The 21,565-nt window shown below is 59.7% G+C and overlaps 1 protein-coding gene across 2 annotated transcripts in view; it reads right to left on the bottom strand.

Annotated features, from left to right (window-relative positions):
- SRGAP3 (SLIT-ROBO Rho GTPase activating protein 3) overlaps positions 1-13,467 on the bottom strand; it is a gene marked incomplete at both ends in the record, with an annotated part of 75,470 nt that extends 62,003 nt beyond the window's left edge. For both annotated transcript variants that reach the window (XM_084269775.1, XM_084269776.1), the window contains one exon: positions 13,401-13,467. In XM_084269775.1, coding sequence (XP_084125901.1) covers positions 13,401-13,467 — 67 coding nt within the window. The remainder of the gene's footprint in view (positions 1-13,400) is intronic.
- Positions 13,468-21,565: the final 8,098 nt, after the last annotated feature.

The raw sequence follows: 21,565 nt of genomic DNA, 5'->3' as shown, positions 1-21,565 counted from the left end.
TGACAAAGGACCGGGGAGGACAGCTGCATCCTCGCTGCAAGGAGCTGCTCTGCATGGCCAAGAGCGACCTCAGCACGGCTCCTGTTCTGGTCTAAAGCAGGAGCGACCGTGGCAGTGGGTTTTCTCTTCACAAAATCTGGTAGGAATCTAGAGATTCCTACCAAGAAGATACACAACTGCCCCGAAGAGGAAGAGGGGATTACCAAGAAGAGGAAGACAAAGATACTACCGAGAAAAAGGAGAAAAAGGAGATGCTGCCGAGAGGAGGAAGAAAAGGGAAGGCTGTACTCACACAGATACTTGTCACTGGCTCTCACGCCCTGCCCCACTCATGGCCACGCTGAGTTCAGTGCCAGCGAGCGCCGGGTCCCGGCACAGCCAGGGCAAGCAGCCAGGAGCAGGAACCATGCAGGGCACCTCCGGCACTGCCACAGTGACACCCAGGCTGCACTCCACGGCCTGGATCTGTGGTGCACCTAACTGTGAGAAGCCAAATATGGTGGAGACACAGCTCCTGTGCCACGGCTTCCAGTGGAGAGGGACATACTGCACAGCCTGGGGCAGGCTGGCCTGGAGCAAGACACCTCAACAGCCTTCCGCTGCCCGGGGAGCTGTGCGAGGATGGCTATCAGCAAGCTCCGGGGACACACCAGCCTCCTCTCACAAGAGACGATGTCATTAAAGTACCAGGGAAAAGCAGCCTGCTCAGAACAGCAGAGGAACCAGGGAGGATGTCAGACTGCTCATCACTGAAGGCTTTTATCAACAGATTAGATGAGCGTCCCTCGGAGATATCTATGCTGCCAGGAAGATGTGAGGCTACAGAAGGCAGACGTTATTTCAGGGAAATAACACACAATTTAATAAGCCAACAGATAAAATACCAGTTTGGAGGAGGGAGGGCTGAAAACTGGTTTTGGCGAAGCAGACTGCTCCATGATGCCAGGGACAGTGCCAGCATTGCCCCCGTCCCACGCAGGGCTGGCCAGGCCTGCCCCGGACATCGGGGCTCCCCAGCCCAGCCGCTGCACCGGCAGCCCGCACGTCACAGGCAGCTAACCGGGGTGCTGCGCAGGCCCGAAGAGCATGGCTGCCAGCACGGAAGGGCAGAGCCAGTGGCATCCTGACACCACAGCCAAGGGCCTTGTCCCCAGAGCCGCGCGGCCTGCTGCGCTCCGGGGCCTGCGTGCACAGAGCGGCAGCCGGAGCGCCGGGCCGGCATCACTGTGGTGGCCGTGTGCTCATTCCCTCCGGGGGGAAGTCACACGGAACGGGCCTTGGGGAGCTAATTAAGTAAAATATGCCGAAGCCGAGGCAGGCAGCGGGCTGGGGCCAGCCAGGGAGCCAGAGCACACCCAAGAAACAGCTGAGACCCTTACAAATCGCGTTATTTTTCTAACACCACCGATAAAGTCATTTCAAGATCAAAACCAACACCTATACTTCTCCTGAAAGCTTTTTAAATGTAAATTATGAATAAAAATACTATCTTTTCAGTGAGAAGGTGCAATGTTACATATTAACACTTCCCTGACATAACGCCCATCTAGATGTTACTGCATCTTATTAGGGATTCATCCTAAGCTCTTGAATCCAGTGGGGAAAAAGCTCTCCCTCTAACTTAGGAGCTTTTGCCTCAAACCAGCACTGAAACAACACAAGGCAGGGAGTTGTCCAGCCCAGACGTGTTGTCCAAACTGAGAGAGAAGCAAATACTAAAGTAAACTTTGTCACAGATCTTATTAATGATTATAATCAATGACCTTTTTTATATGCGTGGTTTTATCCTAATGATTTTATTGCAAATGTTAACGGGTTATTTTCTCTCCCATCAGAAAACGTCACGAGGTCCCTTCACACACAAACTCTGCCCACCAGGTTGCCTTCAGCCAGGACATTCTACGAGCTGCCGGGTGCAGAACAGCTGTGCTAGAGACACAAGGATGTTTAAGGAGAAGATCTCCATCATGGAAGGCTGGATTTCTGCTTGCACTGGGAACTAGTGAGCAAAACCAACTCCCTGTGCTCACAGCCAGGTGCAGCCACAGGTCCCTTGGAGCACGTCCCTGCTTCAGGAGACACACTAGTGACACGGAGGCTCCCAGGGCTGTGGGGACCCAGCTGAAGCCAGCACATGCTGATCCACCACCCAGAAACAGGATGTCAGCCTGATCCTCAGACCTCCTCGCAGCCCTGTGCCCCTGCCTGCGACAGGCCGCTTTCAGCAGCAGTTGCTGTAGGAGCAGGAACAGCAAACACAGCGCTCGGCCCAGCGCAGGGCCCGAGGCGCCGAGCCTGACACATACCGAAAGCTCCCGTTGCGAGAGATGATGCGAGTTCTCTTTCTGTGGTGCCATCCTGCTTTGCCTCCACGTCTCCCCATCCCCCATTTAGCTGTCGGCCAGACTCAGTGGCACGTCCTAACCCGGCGCTTCTCCAGGGCCACCACCACCAGCCCACGTTCGTACGGCACCAGAGAGGAGAGCTAAACCAGAGGGGCCGGAGGTGACACGGCTGGCACGGGCAGCACAGCACCTGTCCCCATCTGCTGCCACAAGCACAAGCAGCATTGGTCCATGTGGGGAATATCCATCCCCAAAACTACTGACCGGGTCATCCTGAGCCGCAGCCCCGCAGCACTCACAACTTGGGGCAGTTCTCCACCACTTCAGCTCCGCAGCCACCAAGGACCACAGAGTGAGCACGCTGGGGAGCACAGAGGGCAGCAGGATGGCTGTGGCAGGCGAGGAGTTAGCAGCTCTGTGGGGCTGTGGCTGCCGAGGCATCCACCCACCCGACACTGCCGTGCTCTGCCGCCGTGCACGGCGCCCATGGGACCAGGAATGTCTTTTCTCAAGCAGACCTTGGGCTGCCCACACTGCTGGAGACACCTGCAGAGCCAGGCACCTGCTGAGGAGAGCCTGGGTTCAACTCCACATCCCCCCTCTGACGCCGCACACCCCGCTGTCACAGCCCAGGTCAAGGGACCGCAGGTACCCAGCTCCCTGACCCTACAGCCCCTGTGGCAGCCCCCGGAGGTGACACACGAGTGTCCCCTCTCAGGCTCACGTGGCAGGACTAGCTCACCATCACAGAAAACGTTCAGTTACCATGGTGATGTGGAACAGGAAAAAACCCCCACACGCAGATCAGTGTAAACACAGGTTTCGTCTGCAGATCGCAGCGCTCTGTGCCTCCGGTTCATACCCACTGCTGCATTTTCATTCAGCCAGCCAGCAAAACTGAGCCATTATTTATAAATACACAAGTTAAAGTTCATTCCTGGAGAAACCACAAACAAAAATAGGCCCGAATTTATCATATCTCTTATTCACAATGACTAATTCAGTCACCTCCACTTATACTTTGAAACCTAGTCATGCTAATTTTAATTATTTAATTTAGGGGGCAGGTCTTCTCCGTTTCCCTCACAGTACATCTGTTTACGTGTGCTGGTGCCTGTGTTCTGCCCTTTGTGGATTACACACAGGGTAAACAAGGAATAGAGGCTTTAGTCAATGCTTCTAAAAGTCTATTCGGCTTTGGACTGCTGGGGGAAATCAGCTCTGATTCATGATGCCTCCTCAGGTCTTCTTTGAGCTGCAGCTGAACATCCATAGAAAAAGGAGAAGAGTCTGAAGCAGCCTCAGCCACCCATTGTGACGACTCAGTTCTGGGGTCCTGACACCGCTCACACGTTTCTCCTCGTTTGAGCCTTTCCAAACCGGGTTGCCAGGAGCACACACAGAAACAGGAGCCCTGCACCCCAGGCTGCTTCCCTCGTCTGTTTTCTACACGAAACCCATCAGGAAACGGCGGGTGCGAGGAGGAATCTAGCTCCACCTCAATTTCCGGGCGAGTTCCTGGAAGATTGGGAACCACAGGACTCTTCCCCAGGCATCCTGCAGTCCTGGATCCCGCAGCGGCGGCGGCAGCCGAGCGGCACAGGCCGCACGCCAGAGCACTATCGACAGCGGCCTGCTCCAAGCAGTCCAGGCTCCTCCGCTCCCAGCCCCTGCACACACACGTGCACGCTCCTCCCAGCACCAACAGCTGCAGCTGCACTTGCTGCTGCTGCTGGAGCCCACCTGCCTGTGTGCACGCTGTGGGACGCAGCGGGTGTCAGCGCCCGCAGAGCTGCCCACGGCCGCCATGTCAGCACCCTCTGTCACAGCGTCACCTCGCCCGTGCCATGCCGGCTGGCACCAGCATACAGCTCACGGAATCGCCAGGTTGGAAAAGACATTTGAGATCATCAAGTCCAACCATTCCCATCCTGAGCTAAACCACATCCCTGAGCACCTCATCTACCCCCTGTTAAACACCCCCAGGGCTGGGGACTCAGCCCCCTCCCTGGGCAGCCTGTGCCACAGCCCCACAACTCTGCCAGGGAAGAACTTTGCCCACCCAGCTGAGCTGACCCTGCCCTGGGGCAGCTTGAGCCCATTGCCCCTTGTCCCATCTCCTGTCCCCTGGCTGCAGAGACCATCGCCCACCTCTCTGCACCCTCCTGGCAGGGCAGGGGAGGTGGGGAGAAGGGCTCCCCTCAGCCTCCTCTTCTCCAGGCTCAACACCCCCAGCTCCCTCAGCCGCTCCTCAGAGGATTTGCCCTCCAGCCCCTACCCCAGCCTGGTTGCCCTTCTCTGCACTCGCTCCAGGACCTCCATGTCCTTCTGATGGTGAGGAGCCCAGAACTGGACCCAACACTCGAGGTGCAGCCTCACCAGTGCCGAGTACAGGGGCACAATTCTCTAACCTGCAGCCTTGGCTTACGGAGGCTTTTACTTTAGCCATGGGTTCCCTCTGTCCCAGGAGGAGCTCGGGCACACACAGGCACACCGCAAGCCGTCATCAGCTCCGGGCAACGCCAGCACAGGAGCCCTGCCACCACTCAGCAGCCGCAACAAAGGCCTCGCGTTGTTCTGGCAGCACTGCCAGACAGTCCACAACCAGATGGGTGTATTTGTAAATAAGGCAGATCGGTTTTGTCAGGTTGTAATTGGTTTTAGAACAAGCAATTCCCGTGGCACAAACAAGAGCTCAGGAGCACGGAGCTTGCAGGGTGCAGCACCCAGCAGGTCTGGGAGAGGGTGGAAGCAAAGGAGAGCAATGGGAAACCTACCAACCCCATGGAATGTTTCATCCCACCACCCTGCAGAAGGGGAAAACCCAGCAGTGCTGCCAGGGCGACTCCCAGGGAACGCAAAGCCTCTTCTTCTTGGATGCCTGAGGCAGCTGGTGCCACAGCAAACACCTCAGCAACGTGGAGCCTGCAAAGATCAGCAGCCCTTCCTTCCCACCAGGGAGTGCAGCTCAGGTCCCCACAGCTGCGGAACGAGCTGGTTTCTGCCACACAGCAAGGCTGCCTGTCCCCAGGCATCACACCGCTGTCCAACACACAGCTCAGGAGGGATGGACCCTCAGCCTGCAGCTCGCTGTCTCCAGGAGCCGTCACACCTCTGACGGTGAGGTGCAGCATCGCTCGCGCCGCAGTGAGAGGATCCATCTCTGCGCCACAGGCAGCGGAACGCTTCGCCGCTGCCCCGGGGAGCCCTCAGCAGCGCCTGACAACAGGAAGCGGCGGCTGAGCCGAGCAGAGAGGCGGCCAGGGACCCCCATGGGACTCGCTGCCACGCAGCAGCCCACCCGAGGGTCTCCAGGCCTCGTGGAACAGCCGAGTTCAAAGAGAAGGTAAAGGAGACTCACAGGGCACAAGCAGTCCCAGCCGCTGCACAGCACAGCCACACCTCCGAGAAGGGAACAGCCAGTGCCCGGGCAGCGCTGGTGCTCGCACAGGGTGTGGAGCTGAAGGACCCCTCGGCTGCTCCTGCTCCCGACTACAGAGACCAGGGCAAGGGGGCTGTGACCTGGCACATCCCCATCAGCCAGACGGGCAGAACGCTCCTGCCTCTCCAAGCACTGGGAAGATCACACCATAATGCTCTCCAAGGCTCTGAAACCATTACAAGGCATTCACAGAGAGGCCGGCGCTCTGCCATCCAGCAGCCGCTGTCCCAGCGCGGCTCTGCTGCCGCAGGGGCAACTCTAATGCATCCAGCCAACTGTGTCATGCTCCACGCAGGGACAGGGATTGTGTTCTGATCTCCAGCAATCACACTCTGCCCTGAAGCACGATGCTCGATTGTGCTGAGATCAGCACGCCTAACAGCACCTAACACTGACTGTAATGTACTCGGCCCTCTGGAAAATGTGCCTGTCCCCTGAAGCAATGGAGGCAGCACTGTGAAACAGGAACACATCCTGGTATCCCAGCACCGACGGGCAAGTTTAACTCTGCCAAGCAGCAACATACAACCAGCATCCCAGTAAGCAGTTACATACAACCAGCATCCCAGTTAGCACCTTCTGATCCTGACGTTCCTGCTCAAGTACTCTGTGATCACCACCAAGGGCTTCTCCCCACAGAAGAGACAGCCTGACCCTCACCAGACCTGCCCCCAAACCCATCTCTGGAGGGGTGGATGCAGACAGGCCTGAGGCAGGGTGAGGGGCTGAGGATGACCTCTCTAACCCTGCAACACACTGCATGTCCCTCGGACTGCAGGGATTTATCCAGCACACGATCTCAAGGGCATGAAGCACCACAGGCCAAAGTCGGTGGCAGACAGCCCACCCACCCAAGAGGGCTTGCTCCCAGCACACAGCACCATGACTGACAGCAGCCAAGCCGTATTTATCAACAAAACTCTCCAAGCTTTTTGCTGGAGCAAGACGTTCCCACCCTTAACAGTCACTTAGGGGATGCTGCCCCTCCGGAGCAGCCAGCACACCCTCCCCAGGAACAGCGAGGCTCTTAGAAAGCCCCATACGCCTTCACCACTGAACGCTATCTCCTTCCAGAGGAGGTCACAGCTGATAAGGGGTCCACAGCATCCCTCCAGAGACACTGGAGCAGACATCCCCAGCCAGCCTACAGACACAACTCTCTGGCCACAGGTCACATGCTGCAACCCCAGCACAAACCCGGAGTAACTGACCAGCTTTGGAAGGCAAAGACGACCAGAAGATGGGGAGTGTAAGGAAAAGCCAAACACGCTCGCTGCTCTTGGCTGGACAGCTGTGCAGACAGCATGTCTTCCTCCACTAACTGCCCAGCCAAACACAGCGACTCCCGACACCCCACTGAGGGCACAAGGTGGCTGGCAAGGAGGTCACCAGCACAGCTTCCATCCCAGCCTGAGCTACAGCCTGCTCCTTCACACCATGCTCCCACTCCAGGCTATGCTCCCAAACAGGACCTGGCTGCACGAGGCTTCATCCCCTCCTCATCACCACAACTCCAAGCCCTCCTGCAGCTTCTACCCTGTGGCACCCAATCCAGCACCATCCATCCAGCCTGGCAGCTGGATCTTCTCCTCCCCAGATCAGATCAACCTCTGCATCTCCCAAATTTCAAACACTAACGAGCTGTCTTGAACAAAACACCATTTAGGCCCTCCCCAACCATCAATTAACCTTTTTTCACACAAAGAAATTCTTGAATTCTCTCTAGAGCCTCTGCCAGCACAGCAGCTCCAGCTCCCACTCTTTCATGAGGTCGTCTGTAATCTCGGGGAGGACACGATAGCATTGCTGTGAAATTTCCGGGAAGTCACACAAAAAAAAGGGGGGAGGAGGGGAGATTCAAATGCAGATTTCTTCCAAAAACATGAGGACGGTTTGCTGGCAGCACAGCAAGAGCATCCTGGGGTCACATCCACACTGGGGACCCATCCACCCAAAAGGGGAGGCGGCTTCACACCAGCTTTGCTGGAGAGTGGCAGGAGGGATGAGGTGGTGCTGTGCCCCTCTGCAGCCCCTCTGCAGCCCCAGGCCAGGCACTACCTGCTCCGACCGCCCCACGCCTGCCAGGGGCACGGACACCTCCCCAGTCGGCAGTCGCATTTCAGGAGGCGGCTGCTGCGGGGCCGTGGGCGGCAGCTTCACAAGCAGCTCCTGAGACAGTGCCAAACTCAGGCAGGAGACAACGCAAGAGCTGGAGGGGGAGGGTTTCCCCCCACCTTTGATGGGCCAGAGGAAGGGGAAGTAAATCCTGCCCCTGAGAGGTGCTGGAACTGTGCACGCAGCTGCACACACCGCACCTTGCAGGGCTTACAAGCACCAGCCAAGGCCGTGGAGCGCGGGTGGGGCAGCAGCCTCGCGGCTCTCAAACCCCCCCCGGAACCAGGAGAAGCTCCAGGCCCCCAGCACGCGCTGTCAGAGGGTTCTGGTGTTACTATCAGGAAGGGCAGGTGGATAAACAACACACCCAGGTCCCTGCCAGCACCCGGAGGAGAACACGGCCGCGCTTACCAGGACCAAACCCTGGAGAAGCCAGGTCCCAGCAGAGCCCCTGAGCACCACAGGCCCCAGTGCCCACACGGACTTCAGCTCAGCAGGGAAACATCTCCAATAGATTCAATTTGTCTCCATTAGAGACTGCCAATTAATCTTTATTACGAGCCACGTGTGTCCTTCTGTGCTCCTCTCTGCACGTGGCCCCCCAGTCCCCACGCACGGGGTCTCGCGTGAAGCCCACCTGCCAGGCCCACACTGCCAGGCCCCACCGAGGGAGCACAGGGGACAGTGGGAGGGAAGGACAGACAAACCTACATGGAAATCAACCGACTAAGGAGCAACACTGAGCGGTTACTCTGCAGTGGCAGGGCAGGAGCTGGGTCAGACCCAGCAGGATCTGCTATCCGACCTGGAGAGCTGAGGGAGCGAGGCCAGGGCAGCCAGCTGGCTCTGGGCTGCACTTCTCCACATTTTAAGCAAGGCAATTAAGCCAATGGAAGTCTTATTATCTGTTTCCTTGATTAGTATTTGGCAGCTTCCTACCAGCCCACCCAAAGGGATGAACTTGTCTTTTGCACAGACACATTTCACTAGATGGGCTGTCAGGTGTCAAACCTTGATGCCTCCTGCAGTTGGGCACCAAGGCCTCCTCCTGAGCTAGCCACAGCCCCAGCTGCAGGAGCCACGGAGGTGGCCCAAGGGCTGGAGCCCTCTGCTCTGAGCCAGGCTGGGAGAGCTGGGCTGGCTCAGCCTGGAGAAGAGAAGGCTGCTGCTGGGGAGAGCTCTGAGCCCCTTCCCGTCCCTTGAGGGGCTCCAGGAGAGCTGGAGAGGGGCTGGTGCCCAGGACAGGGAGGGCCAGGCCCAGGGGAACGGCCTTCAGCTGCAGGAGGGGGATGGAGAGGGGCTGGGGGGCAGAAATCCTTCCTGGGGAGGGGGAAGGCCCTGGCACAGGGTGCCCAGAGAAGCTGGGGCTGCCCCAGGATCCCTGGCAGGGCTCAAGATGGGTTGGATGGGGCTTGGGGGGCACTGGGGGTCTGGGGTCCCTGCCCATTCACACCAGGCCGGGGCGCTGTGAAAATAATTTGTTACTGGAATTTTCCCCAAGTTTTTTGAGCAAAGTGGAAAAAGAGCACTGGGCAGGCAAGGGGAATCCAGTTGAAAGGAGGGATGCAGCTGCTGCAATGGGGAAAGTACAGCGAGGCCAACGGGCAATGACACAGTAACCCAGGCTGCAGCTCTCGGTGAAAATGGGGAAAACGCGTTGCTTTTCTTTGGCCCCAGGTTTGCAAGCCTTTGAAATGCTTTTATATGCCAAACCCATCAAAACTCTAGCTCCCTTATCAGTTTACACAGCAACTAAGAGCCCTTGAAGAGCAAGCAGCCATCCCTTTACCGCAGCCAGATGTGCCTTTAAACACGGTCTTTAGGATCAGCGGGGATGCTTTCACCTGCCCGCCACACACAGGAGAAGATGCTCCTGACTCACAGCAGCCTCCCTGCCAAGAACAACCAAACAGATCTAACAACAGCCCGAATTCTGCCAGGGTTAAAGAAAAGCTTCAGGAAGCACTATGAAATTAAACAGCCAATCAACAGGACGCCCGGTTTTCTGCAGGATTTACAGTGCTGTGCCACAGACAGTTGCATCTGCATCATTAAAACCGGTTTAGCTTTGCTGCATGAAGGCAACAAACCACAGATCCAGCAGCAACGGGGAAGAGACACCTATTTATCATTCTGGCCAGCCAGACCAATTCCAATGGGGCATCTGAAAGCCCTGCCTTTGACTCATGCACCTCGGGATCGGTGGCATTCCACGAGCTGCTTTCACGTGCCCACTGTAAACACACGGCCACGGCTTTGCTGGCGTTCACCTTCCACGCACCACCCCTGCCTGCAAACCTCGGCAGGACAGCAAGGAAACTGCCTCTGACAAGGGACACGTAGTATTTCCTTTATGGTACCCTCGGGTGAGCAGCTGCTGCCACTCCTGGGGCAGAAGCCGAAGGAGGAGGCACAGCAGCAGCAGGATGGACAGACTCACAGTGATACCCAGCAGGAAGGTGCCTGCCAGCAGTGCCTGTGTTCAGCAGAGGTCACAGAGAGGTGCCGGTGTGCAGGCAGATGGCAAACGCTGCAGGGACAGCCAGCCTGCAGCAGCCACAGCCAGCAACCGCCGGGACTTCCACCCCCCAAACCGCAGCGGCACCGACCCAAAGCCTCGGGCGCTCGGCATCCCTTCCAACACCACGTACCCACAGCCTGGCTACCATGGCCCAGCCGCCACCCCCAGCCCTCCCCGACACGTCCCGCAGGCGGGTGTGCAGCAGTCAGCCCCCGGCCCGGCGCACACCCGCGGGCACGCACCCCCTGCACACCCGCTATCTTGTCACAGCATTCTGGGGACAACTCCTTCCCCCCGTGAGCAAAGCAGACACGATTCTCCAGGGAGGGCAGGAAGATACAGGGTCCTTACAGCTGATAAATCGCCCCTGTGCACAGAGATTACTCCCCAGTTCAACTGGACTCGGGCCAATCGAGCTCCCCACACTGAGTGTGGGCGCATCGATTTCCTCTGACGGGTGGGTGGTCAGGGCAGGGCTGGGTCCCACGCTGCCGTTACCCACAGGCTGTCCCCATGCCACGAGGCCTCTGCTCTGCTTCCCAGCAGCCTCAGCAAGAGGGCTTTCCACAAGACTCTCCCAAAAATCAGGCTAAGCACTATGCTTTCTTCTTCCCCACCGCGTTATTCCCAGTTGCCTGTCAGACTCCTGTAGCAACACTTGGGTGACTGAGGGTCCCTCCTGCACTGCAGCTCAGCTAGAGGGTGGCTGCCTCGCAGGAGCTGGGCGCTGGCTGACACCTTACCCCTTCCAGGCCACGCTGGCCGGCACCCTCACTATTTCCAGCCCTCTCTGCAACCCACCTCCCAAACACACTTTAAACACACTTCCTCTGCAAATTACCTTCCCCTCCAGCCGTGCCGATGTGCTCCCTGGAGCTCACACACAGGGCGTTCACCTCTCTCCCTGCCACTTCCCTGGCTGTGCCGTGGGGACCAGCACTGTGTGGTGCTCAGCTTCCCTCCCATCCTCCATAGCGAGGCATCGCTGCTTCGCACATCCATCCTTCAGCATCTTCGGCTGTCAGCCCTTCTGGGCCAACACTTTGTCCCCTTTAGTCTCCTCCCCGTCGCTCCCCTCTCCTCAATCTCTCCCTCTCTTCTCCTCTTCCAGTTCAGCCTTTCCCTGGAGAGCTGGGTGCCCTTCCTGCCCAGGGCGCTGGGGCTGTGATCCGGAGGGAGCAACGCCTGAAGCCTTCAGCTGCAATCAGGGTGTCTGTGTAAGGAGGCGGCCCACATGAAATCCCTAGGCTGTGCCAAGAGAGGGGGAGCAGAGGTGAAGGTGGGCGTTTACCGTCACTGTCCCAGCCCCAGGAGAAGGTTTAGATGATGACGAAGCCTCACCCACGGGAGGGATTGGGGTCTGACAGTTCCTGCCTCGCCCCAGCTCCAGGCACAGCTACACCCTGACCACGTCCCCAGTAACCTTCCTTCAGATGAAAATACAGACTGAGCACCCTCAATGGGAAAAGGGATATTTCTGGAGGTGTAATTAGGCACAGAAGAGTATCGAGGAAATTATTACCAGCCCATCACCCAGTCTGTGCTACAGCTGTCCAGAGCAGCAGCCCAAACCGTGATCGCTGCGGCGCAATGAAACCCCCCCAGACACAACCCGGCACCGACTGCCCAACATATGGAAACCATGAGGCCACAGAAGCCGGGCCAAGAATGATCACGGCAAAGGAGTATTCCAGTTACAAACAGCAACAAAACCCCACTGGAGATGTGTGCAGCAGAGCCCCTGGAACAGATCAGAGCCCGTCCCACCTCTGGCAACCCCCCCGCAGCCCCGAGCAGCGGGAAGCAGCCGGCCCGGGACGCTCGGAGAACATGGGAAGAGGAACAATCGCAGCTCCCCTCCCGGGCAGCAGAACCGTACCACAGGCTACAGGGATATGTCCCCCGCTTCACTGCAGGGTGCAATAGCATCAATTTGCCCAAATTATACACGAGCAGAAAGGTAATTGGCACGGAGCGGAGCGTGTTGTGACTGTTACATCACTCTTCAAAGCCAGCTACAAAAGACTGAAACGAGGGAAGTAAACAATGGCACCAAGTCAAGAGCCAGCCCCTTCCCCCAGTCCCTCTCCCAGCCCCTCTCCCAGCCCCTGTGTGCGGGTGATGCCGCTCAGCTCCAGCCCCAACTCCCAGTGACCGCCGGAGACAGAGGCGCTGCGGGCTGCACACCCGCGGGCCCTTGCCCAGGGAAGCGGTGCCGCGTTCCTAACCAACCATCTCAGCCAGGACCCGGGACGGAACGGGCCGGTGAAGAGGCACCGGTGCGAAACACCCCAGGAGCCGGGTTTACGTAACAGCGGGGAGCAGAGGGGCAGCTGAAGGAGAGGGCTCGGGGATGGATCCCGGCTCCATCCAGGGGCGGCACCGGGAGCTGGAAGGGGTCGGGAGCGCGCCCAAGTAACGCGCCCATCACTCAGCACCGCGGGCTCGCGGCCCCGGCCCCGCGGCCCGGCGGAAGGTGCCGGCGGCTCCCCGCGCTCCCCGGCGCGGCGCTGCGGACGCCCGTAACGGCCCGGAGGGACCGGCCTTGGGCGCGGGGAACCGGCGGGAGCCCGGCGGCCTCCGGCGCGGCAGCCCCGGGGCACAGCCCCGTGCTCCGCGGCACCGCGACCCGAGCCCCGCGGCTGGATGCGCCGCCCGGCCGGGCCCCGACCGGGGCCGGCTCCGCTCCGCGCGCGGGCGGCGCCCCGAGGCCGCCCAGGTGGGCGCAGGCCCCGGGGTGGGGGGGACCCCGGGCCGGCTCCGCGCCGCCCCCCGCCGCACCCGCGCACCGAGACCCCCGCGGGGCCGAGGCCCCGGGGCCGCCCCCCGCCCCGGCCGCGCCCGGCGGTGCCGCAGCGCCCGCGGAGGAGGCGCGGGGGGCTCCCGCAGGCAGGGCCGGCCCGGCCCGGCCGCCGCTCCCCTCCCCGCCCCGCCCCGCACACAAAGGCGGGCACCGCAGCCGCGCCCCGCTGCGCACCTTTGACCTGCGCCTCGTAGTCCGCGATGATCTCTTTGTCCTTCTTGAACTTGCCCTGCGATGACATCTTGCGGGAGGGCGCGGGCTCCGCCGGGACCCCCGCGCCGCTCGGCTCCGCTCGGCTCGGCTCCGCTCAGCTCAGCTCCGCTCGGTTCGGCTCGGCTCGCCTCACCCGCCCGCGGCCCCGCCGCGGCCCGCGGCTCCCTTCATTGGCGGCGCCGGGGGCACCGCGCAGCGCCCAGACCTCGGCGGGAGCCGCAGCGCCGCCGGCCTGGGGAGCGGAGCGGAGCGGAGCGGTGCCCGGCCCAGCCCCGCCGCCAGCCGAGGCGGGGCCCCGCCGCCCCTCCCGTGCTCAGGTTGCGCGCGGGGCGGGGCCGCCGCGAGGGGCGGGGCGGGCGCCCGCGCGCCCCTGCTCCTCCCCCGCCGCCTCTCGGCGGGACCGGGGCGGGGGGCCCGGGGGCTGCAGGGGGGTCCGGGGGCCGCGGGGCGATGGGTAGCACGGGGCCCGCTCCCCCGGCCTTGGCTCTGCCCCGACCGGCCGGTGCCCGGCGCCCCCGGTGAGGCTGCGGGGCCGGGCGGCTCGGCTGCCCCCGCTCCCCGGGTCCCCCCGCTCCCCGGCACCGGCGCCGCCCCGCAGGAGGGCTGGAGCCCCGCAGCCGCCGCGTCTCTGCGGGACGGCCTGAACCGCGGCGAACGGAGCTGCAGGTGGGGAGCCCGGGGCCGCGCCCCACGCATGCGGCACCCGTCGCCTCCGTAGAGCGGCTCCTCGCAGACCCGCACCCGAGCCCGGTGGGTTCCCCAGCCCTGAGGGCGAGAGGGTCACAGCACCGCCTGACCCAAAGGCCCCTCGGGCTGGGCTGTGTTGTGACCCCGGCTGCCATTCCGGGTAGCGACGCCTGTCGTTCAGCCGTTTTGAGGGGAGAAACTCCTGCTTTGGGTCCTCCTTACACTGCACCTCACGGTGAGCCTGTGGAGGCTCATGGCAGTGGTGCTTCCATCTGCCCTCAGTGAACCCATCACTGCCCTGGCCCCCTGCTCAGCCTCCAAAGGTGTTTTAGGCAAATCCTGTTCTGGAACGTACACAGGGCTGGGCTGTAAATGCCGCTGCTGGGGGCACCGCTCCTGCTGCTCTCCCTCCCAGACACTTCTCCTTTTCCCCCATAGATTTGGAGTGTGGGGGTCTGGGGGGCAAAGCTCACTGCACACCGAAGCGGGATCCATCCAAGGTGCTGTCCAAAGGCAGAGCGTTCCAAGTGCACACACACTGTGTGGGCTGGGGGTCCCTGCTGCCCTCGGCCTGGTGAGCAGGGGCAGTGCTGCGGGAGCCGGCAGCGATGCTCACTGCGGGCAGGCACCGGCGCGGGGCCCCAGCACCCGCTGCAGCAGCCTCCCCTCGCGCTGGGCTGCCAGCCAAAAGCTCACATCCACAACAGCTGAATCAGAACGTACAGGTTCTGCTCCCGTGGGGCACCACCCCGGCAGCAGCAGCCTGGCACGTGATGGCAGCAGGGACACTGGCTGCAGGGCCCTGCGCGAGGGGGAGAGGGGAGAGAAAGCCCCTGTGCAGGGGAAGGGCCTGACCCTAGTGAGCTCCTGATGCCATCTGGACGCTGCTTTGGGACAGGGGCTGCACTTGAAGAGATCTGCCAATGTTTGGTCAACGATCAGGAGAAGGAAAAGGTCTGTTCTAGCAGAAGCAGCAGCACTACCTGAGGCTCTTTTCCAGGGGTCTCCTGGCTGCGTACAAAGAGTAGCTGGGGCCCCACGTCACGAAGAACCCACCCGCCTTTGTCAGCAGTGAGTTTCCGCAGCGGCACGCACCGGTTCTGGCGCTGGCGACGCCGGCGTGCCCAGGCTCCTGGGAAGCCAGAGCGGCTGTGTGGATCCTCTGTCCAGCCCAGCTACGCTCCGATGGCTGCTCTGCACAATGGCTGCTTTTGTTGGTGTCTTGTGCCGGGGGAATTCAGGGAGATTTGATGATTCACAGTTATTCTCCCAGCTCACAAAAAGTAAACCAAGCCCTCTAAACAAATAATTTACCTAGCCCTAGCAGGCAGCACAGAGGAGCATTCTGCACTTCCAGCAGCCATACAAAGACCCAGCGAGGAGGGAGACAAAGGCAGCGCTGCTGGGGGAAGCAGCAGCAGCCGCAGAGCAGCGGGGCTTGGCGCTGCAGGGCCAGCAGCCATCGCTCCCTGAATCCCAGGAGGGCTGAGGGGCTCGGAGCCTCTCCGGGAGGGAGGATGTCCAGCTGCCTTAGCGACCCGCTGGGCACGGGGACAGGTGGAGCACAGGGACCGCCGGATGGGAATGGGCACTGGAACGGTGGCTGCCAGCGTGGGTCAGCTTCTAGTGGCGGGGCGGGAGGAGCAGCTGGGGAGCCAGGGATGGTCCCGGGTCCCAGTATGGATGAAGCTGGGCAATGCGCTGCTCTGCAGCCCGGGGCCTGGAGGGGCACACCTCTCTGGGATGTGAGCAAGGGGACGGCAGGCATCCAGGTGGGAAGTGGCAGGGACACCAGCCAGCGATTCGGTGGGGCTGCTCAGTGGGATTCACTTTGTCCCAGTTTGGCAGCCAGGGCCACCAAATCGGCAGCTGCAGAAGATGAGGGACAGGCCAGGACAGCAACGGTACCATCTCTGAACCCCCAATCCAGGGGAGGGAGCCAGGAGGGGAGCAGCGACGCTGCAGACACCCCTCGCTCCTGGCCTGCACCCCATGCCTGTGCCAGGGCAGGGGGCTGCCTCTGCCACTCCCCAGGGACAAGCAGGATGGATGCAGAGATCTGTCTTATAGGGCGGCGGTACAAAACTTCCTGAAGCAATGGGTGAATGTACACAAGAGGGGTGAGAGCAGCACGGTTGGGACCTTGGAGCTCGGAGCTTGGAGCTCACTCTCTGTAAAGAAACCCAGAAACCAGTCAGAAGAAGAGCAGCACGGGCCATTTTATACCAGATGGATCCCGGCAGCAGCTACTCCTCCGTGTAACATCACAGGTATCAGCAGAACAGGTACCAGCACCTCCACTACCCAGCTGAGTCACAGGGCGGATTCTGATTGTCTCACAGATCGGTTCCAACGTGTGTGGCCACTGCTGAGGCCAGAGTTGTGCATCACCAACAGCCCCCAAACCCCAGTTCCACAACACCCAAACTGTTGTGACATTACAGGAAGCGTCAGGGATCTCTGCTGTCCAGGTATCACTAGGAGTAAAGCAGCAGCACTGGCTGAAGAAGAACAATCCAATCAGGAATTAATGATCTTTAATAAATAGCAACGCCCAAGATCATTTGCTTTTACTTCAGACAGCTTTGGAAGGGGAAGGGTGACACTGTCATTCACTTTGTGACGCTTTCCACACAGAATTTTTAGGGGAAGAATGGGCTGGGCCGGGATTTCATCACAACAGATACTTCAGGCTTGAGGTATAGAGCAACCAACGGTAACCATGGCAACGTGGTCACTCCAGTAGGGCTAATGCAGATTATTTCCAGGGCAGTAGCCTTGTGTGTGCTCAGGAAGCAGAGGTAATGTTTGCTTAAAGCAATTCCTAAATTAAGGAAAATTCTTGAGGCAGAAGCTGTCTCACAGTCTTTGTCTCCAGCTCCAGACTGGCCCATGGTGGGCTCACCACGCGCAGCTGCTGGGGAAGGGCAGGCAAATGCTGCTGCTGCTCCAGCCATGCCCGCTCCCACAGCAGCCAGGCCTTGGAAAGGGAGCTGGAGCCTGGCTGCAGGGAAAGGGAGCTGGAGCCTGGCTGCAGGGAAAGGGAGCTGCAGCCTGGCTGCAGGGAAGGGAGCTGCAGCCTGGCCCCATGGCAGCCGAGCCTCAGCTGGGTGGACATGGAGCTTCTGTGAAACCCTGCACAGCTTTAGGCAAGCACTACAGCTGAGCATCGCTGGCAGTTACCCATCCCAGAGCTCAGGCTACGTGACCCCAAACTCTCCTTGGTCCTTCTGCCTCCCCAAGATCCTCGAGAGGTAGAACTCCCTGAGCCATACCTCAGCTTGATGGAGCTGGGCAAGGGGTCGACCTCCAGGCCCCTTTGCACCCCACCTGGAAAGCTGCTGTGGGTGATAGCAGCTGTGCCAAGAGACGGGGGCTGCTCCTGGGGCTGCAGCAGGACACTCCAGCTCACGCAGGAGAGCGCTCAGCTTCAGGGACCATCTGGGGAATGGCATCTACAAAACAGGAGCTGGGGAGCTGGGATCCAGCCCTGATGGCTTGTCTGCTCTGCGGGGATTGCTGGGCACTGGCACACTGAACTGCTGGGAAGAGACCTCCACATACACCTTTCCCAGTCAGAATAAGCTGGTTGATGTGTAGCATGGCAGCTGCTGCACTACATCACCTTTGGATTTCTGAGCCTTAGGTAGCACAGTGCTGTTGCCTTGTCATACCAACCAGTAAGGGAACTGGTTCTCCCTCTGTGCCCCTGTTTATCCGTGTGTCACAAAGTGCTGTTGCAACTCGCACTGGCGTGGCTGCATCGATGGATCCTGCCTTTGCTGCCAAAACAGCTGCACCCACAGACAAATCGGGATTTCTTTATGCCTTAGGTTTTCCACGTGAGAACTCTGGGAGGCTGCAAGGCTGAAGACATTGCTGAGCCATCTGAGATGCTCAGATGAAACACGTGCTGCACTGCTGGGGTTTCTGCATCAGATATGGAGCTGGGAGAACAAACTAGGGAGCAGGTCTTGGAAAAAGCAGATTCTTTCCCCTCCCCATTCCCACCAGGAGACTGGAAACAGCCCCACAGAAAGCTTGTGTACCCACTGGTACTGTGTTTTAAGCCTTTGTAGTAACGGGAGAATTCAGCATTACGCTGGCCAGCAATTCAAGTCTGTGCAAGCACCAGGAATCGTTACGTGTGTGGCTGTGAGTGTGACGTAGGATGATGAACAACCTGACAAGGGCCGTTCTTCCCAGCAGCTGTAACTCTCCTGTAAGAGGCATCTGGGTCACAACCTCCTCAGAGTTTGGGGTAACCACACAAGGCCACTCTTGCGCTGCACATTGTGCAAGCTGTTGTGAAAGGTCTCTTGCCAACAGTTTCCTGCTGAAGATCTGTTGCCTGTGATTTCCTCAGGGAGATTGCCAAGCCCGTGCGGTCGGAGCTGCAGACCCTGCGGGTGCTGCAGGGAAAGGGCACCGGTGGCACGGAGGGAGCGTGGGTGGCAGTGAGGGGGTGGCTGGAGACATCCTGCTTTGGCTCCAGAGCCCTCAGCCCCACCCGCACCCTTCCCCTGGGAGGCTCATCCTCAGCTGTCCCTGCAAAAGGAGGGATGTCTCTTGTCCCCGGCTCCTTGGGAAGGACGTGGCCGTTTGCCCAAGGTGTGCACTGAGATCCAAGGGGCTGCTGAAGCCCTCCCCAAAGGGCAGGATGTAGTCCTGTTCTACCAAAGCCCCGGAGAAGTGTGTTTTCACAACAGCTTTCAGGGAAAACGACAGGAACCTTGTTTGTGGCTCACTCCATTGCTCTACTTCCTTAGATCTAATCGTGCACTAAACCCACGGTGCCCCGACTGCTGCTCAGGCTCGTGCCCCCCACACTCACATGCTGAGTCTGAAGCTGCCGGAGCTACGCCGGTATTTATACTCCCACTAATTAGGGGTAAAGCTCTATATGTCATATTTCCTGTGTGCCAGCCCGGCCCCTTTCCCCATGTGCTGTTGCTCCTCTCTGTCTCCATTTCCCCATCCCTCCCCACTGCCCGGGCTCCCCTGGGCTGCCTGCCCGCCGGGCTGCCCGTGGCGTGGAGGCTTCGGGCCAGGCCTGCACCGCTTGCTGCAGTGGGATCTGCAGCTGGGAGGTGACCTGCCCTGTGGGACGGTGCTTGGTGGGATGGTGCTGTCCTCCCCTGGTTACCTGCTCCCACGGGCCCATCACAGTTTAAGTCACAGTCTGCTTTTCATGTCACCTCAGACAAACCTCCATGGCCTCTGCTCCCCTTGCACCCGTTCTCCGCAGCCATGGGCAGCGCTATCCCTGTCCAGAGCAGTGGCACACGCGGGCAACAGAGCTTCTGCTCCCCAGGTTCAGCTCTGACGGGCAGAAGCTCCTGGTCTGTGGCAGCAGAGGGCTGGGGCTCTGCAGGTGACCGTCCCACCGGAGACGATACGATGGGGGTCATTCATCAAACCATGTTCTATGATGCTGGGGTGATTCTGCAGGCTCAGCAGTGAACCGGGGGTGTGGATCTGGTGGTCTCTCACAGTCCAGCCCATGGGAAGCAGCCTGGGGGGAGGGACCGAAATGCCGCGCTGCTCTCAAAGCCGTTGCAACACGCAGAACGCCAGGCGACCTCTCTTACAGTAGCACATTTCTGATCTGCACCATTGCCACAAACTGAACTCTGCCAAACCCAAACTTGCCAAGAACTGTTTGTTTCTTTGCAAAGAGCATTAAGGCTTCAGGGGTTTTGGTACTGAATCCGAGTTGTGGCTCTAAATACACGATGTCTGCATGCGAAGGAAATAGAGCCAAGAAATGCAGTGTTATAATCACCCACTGGATTTAAACAAGTTAATTTGATTTAATTTGTTTCTAAGGGGAAGGAGGAAAAAGCAACGCAGGAATTCTTGTCAGAGGAAGGCATGATTTCTATCTGAAATCTAACGCGATTAGTGGAGCTGGATTCAGTTACTGAAGGCAAAAGAGAAGGCGAATCGGGAGTCAATCGAGCTGCTGCAGAATTTAATATCTCGCTGTCATCTTTGTTCTTAGTGCAGAGTTGCTGTAGCAACAGGCCAAAAAAAGAACTTGCACTAGAGGCGGAGCTCGCTGCTCTTCTACCGACGTCTTTTCATCATCCCTGAAGTGATGATGATGGAGTCTCTGCACCGTCAGTCGCGTCCAGCAGCACCAGTGGCTACAGTCCCATGCCAGGCCTGGCCAGTACGAGGCCTGTGGCAGGCAGAGCTGTGTTCAGCTCCACTCCACAGGTTACATGATGGCCATTTGTGTTCGTAGGGCTGGGCCCGTTTGTACCGCACACACGCTGCAGCCACTCCTCCATCCATTCAATCACCAGTGATGCCGCTCCTCGCACGTTAGGACTGCTGGTGACTACACATCCTGGACATACACAACACCTTTTCCTAATACTTTCTTTCCAGACAGCGCAGGCGGCACCGGAACCCATGAGGATGGGGCACGGGGCAGCGCAGCACATGGCATCAGGGCTCACTCCTCAGGGCAGATCACCCAGAGCCATCCGTGCTGGGTCCAGCCGGTGCCGAAGAAACACTCCCGTGTCAGCGGCCGCCTTGCTCTCTGCCATCCGGGTCACTGGTATTTATTGGTTGTGATGAAGTTAGTCCCTTGATCACCTTAAAGGTCTTCTCCAGTCAGAATGGTTCTATGATTCTGTGGTGCCTGTTTCTCCACCTGTGGTGTGAAACCCACCAATGGCAGCTTTAGGTGCTTTGGGACCCAGACCCTGTAAGCACAGGATGGCCAAAGCCTGGACCTGCTTCCAACACTGTCAGAGGGCAGCAGCTTTGCTGGGTGCGGGCTCGTATGGCTGCTGGCCTGCCTGCACCAACAAGCACCCTTGGCCTGCTGCAAAGACTCAGCACCTGTCATATTCACCACTTCTAATCTTCATGCTGTGGTTCCTCACTCCAGCATCTCTCTGTCCTGAGCCACGCTGCGGAGTCACAAGCCCCGCTGTCAGGGGAGAGGGGCAACGGCCGCTGCAGAGGCCCCTCGCAGTGAGTGAGGCCGGTGCCTTCGGCTGCCCCTGGGCCGCAGAGCCTGCCTGCCTGAGCACCGGTTGGGCGATGGCGTAGGCCAGGGCCTGCGTTTCGTGCCAGAGTTACTCAGCTCTGTTGCACCCAAGTGAGGTTAACGATCTGTGGGTGCCTGTGCTCAGGCCCTGGGGAGGGGGCCCCGCGCCCCACAGCGACTCCCAGCCCCTCCAAGCCTCTGCCCACACCGGCATGGCCAGGGGCTTCCCGCAGGAGAGGGGAGGGGAGAAAGGAAAAGCCTGGGAAACTGAGCCCGCGCTGTGCCGCGCACACAAAGCGCCATTGTTCGGGCTCAGCGGTGCCCTTTTGTAGGCCGGGCTGTCCCCTGCGGAGCGCGGCCCGAGCCGCACAGGCTGAGGGGAAGCTGTGTGCGGGGCCTTCTGTCTGAAGTGACAGCGATTGATGGAGGA

This window comes from Gallinula chloropus (genome assembly GCF_964237585.1).
Source record: "Gallinula chloropus genome assembly, chromosome: 12".
Classification (NCBI taxonomy): Eukaryota; Metazoa; Chordata; class Aves; order Gruiformes; family Rallidae; genus Gallinula; species Gallinula chloropus.
Note: the sequence above shows the minus strand (reverse complement) of the source record. Positions and strands in the feature narration are given on the sequence as shown.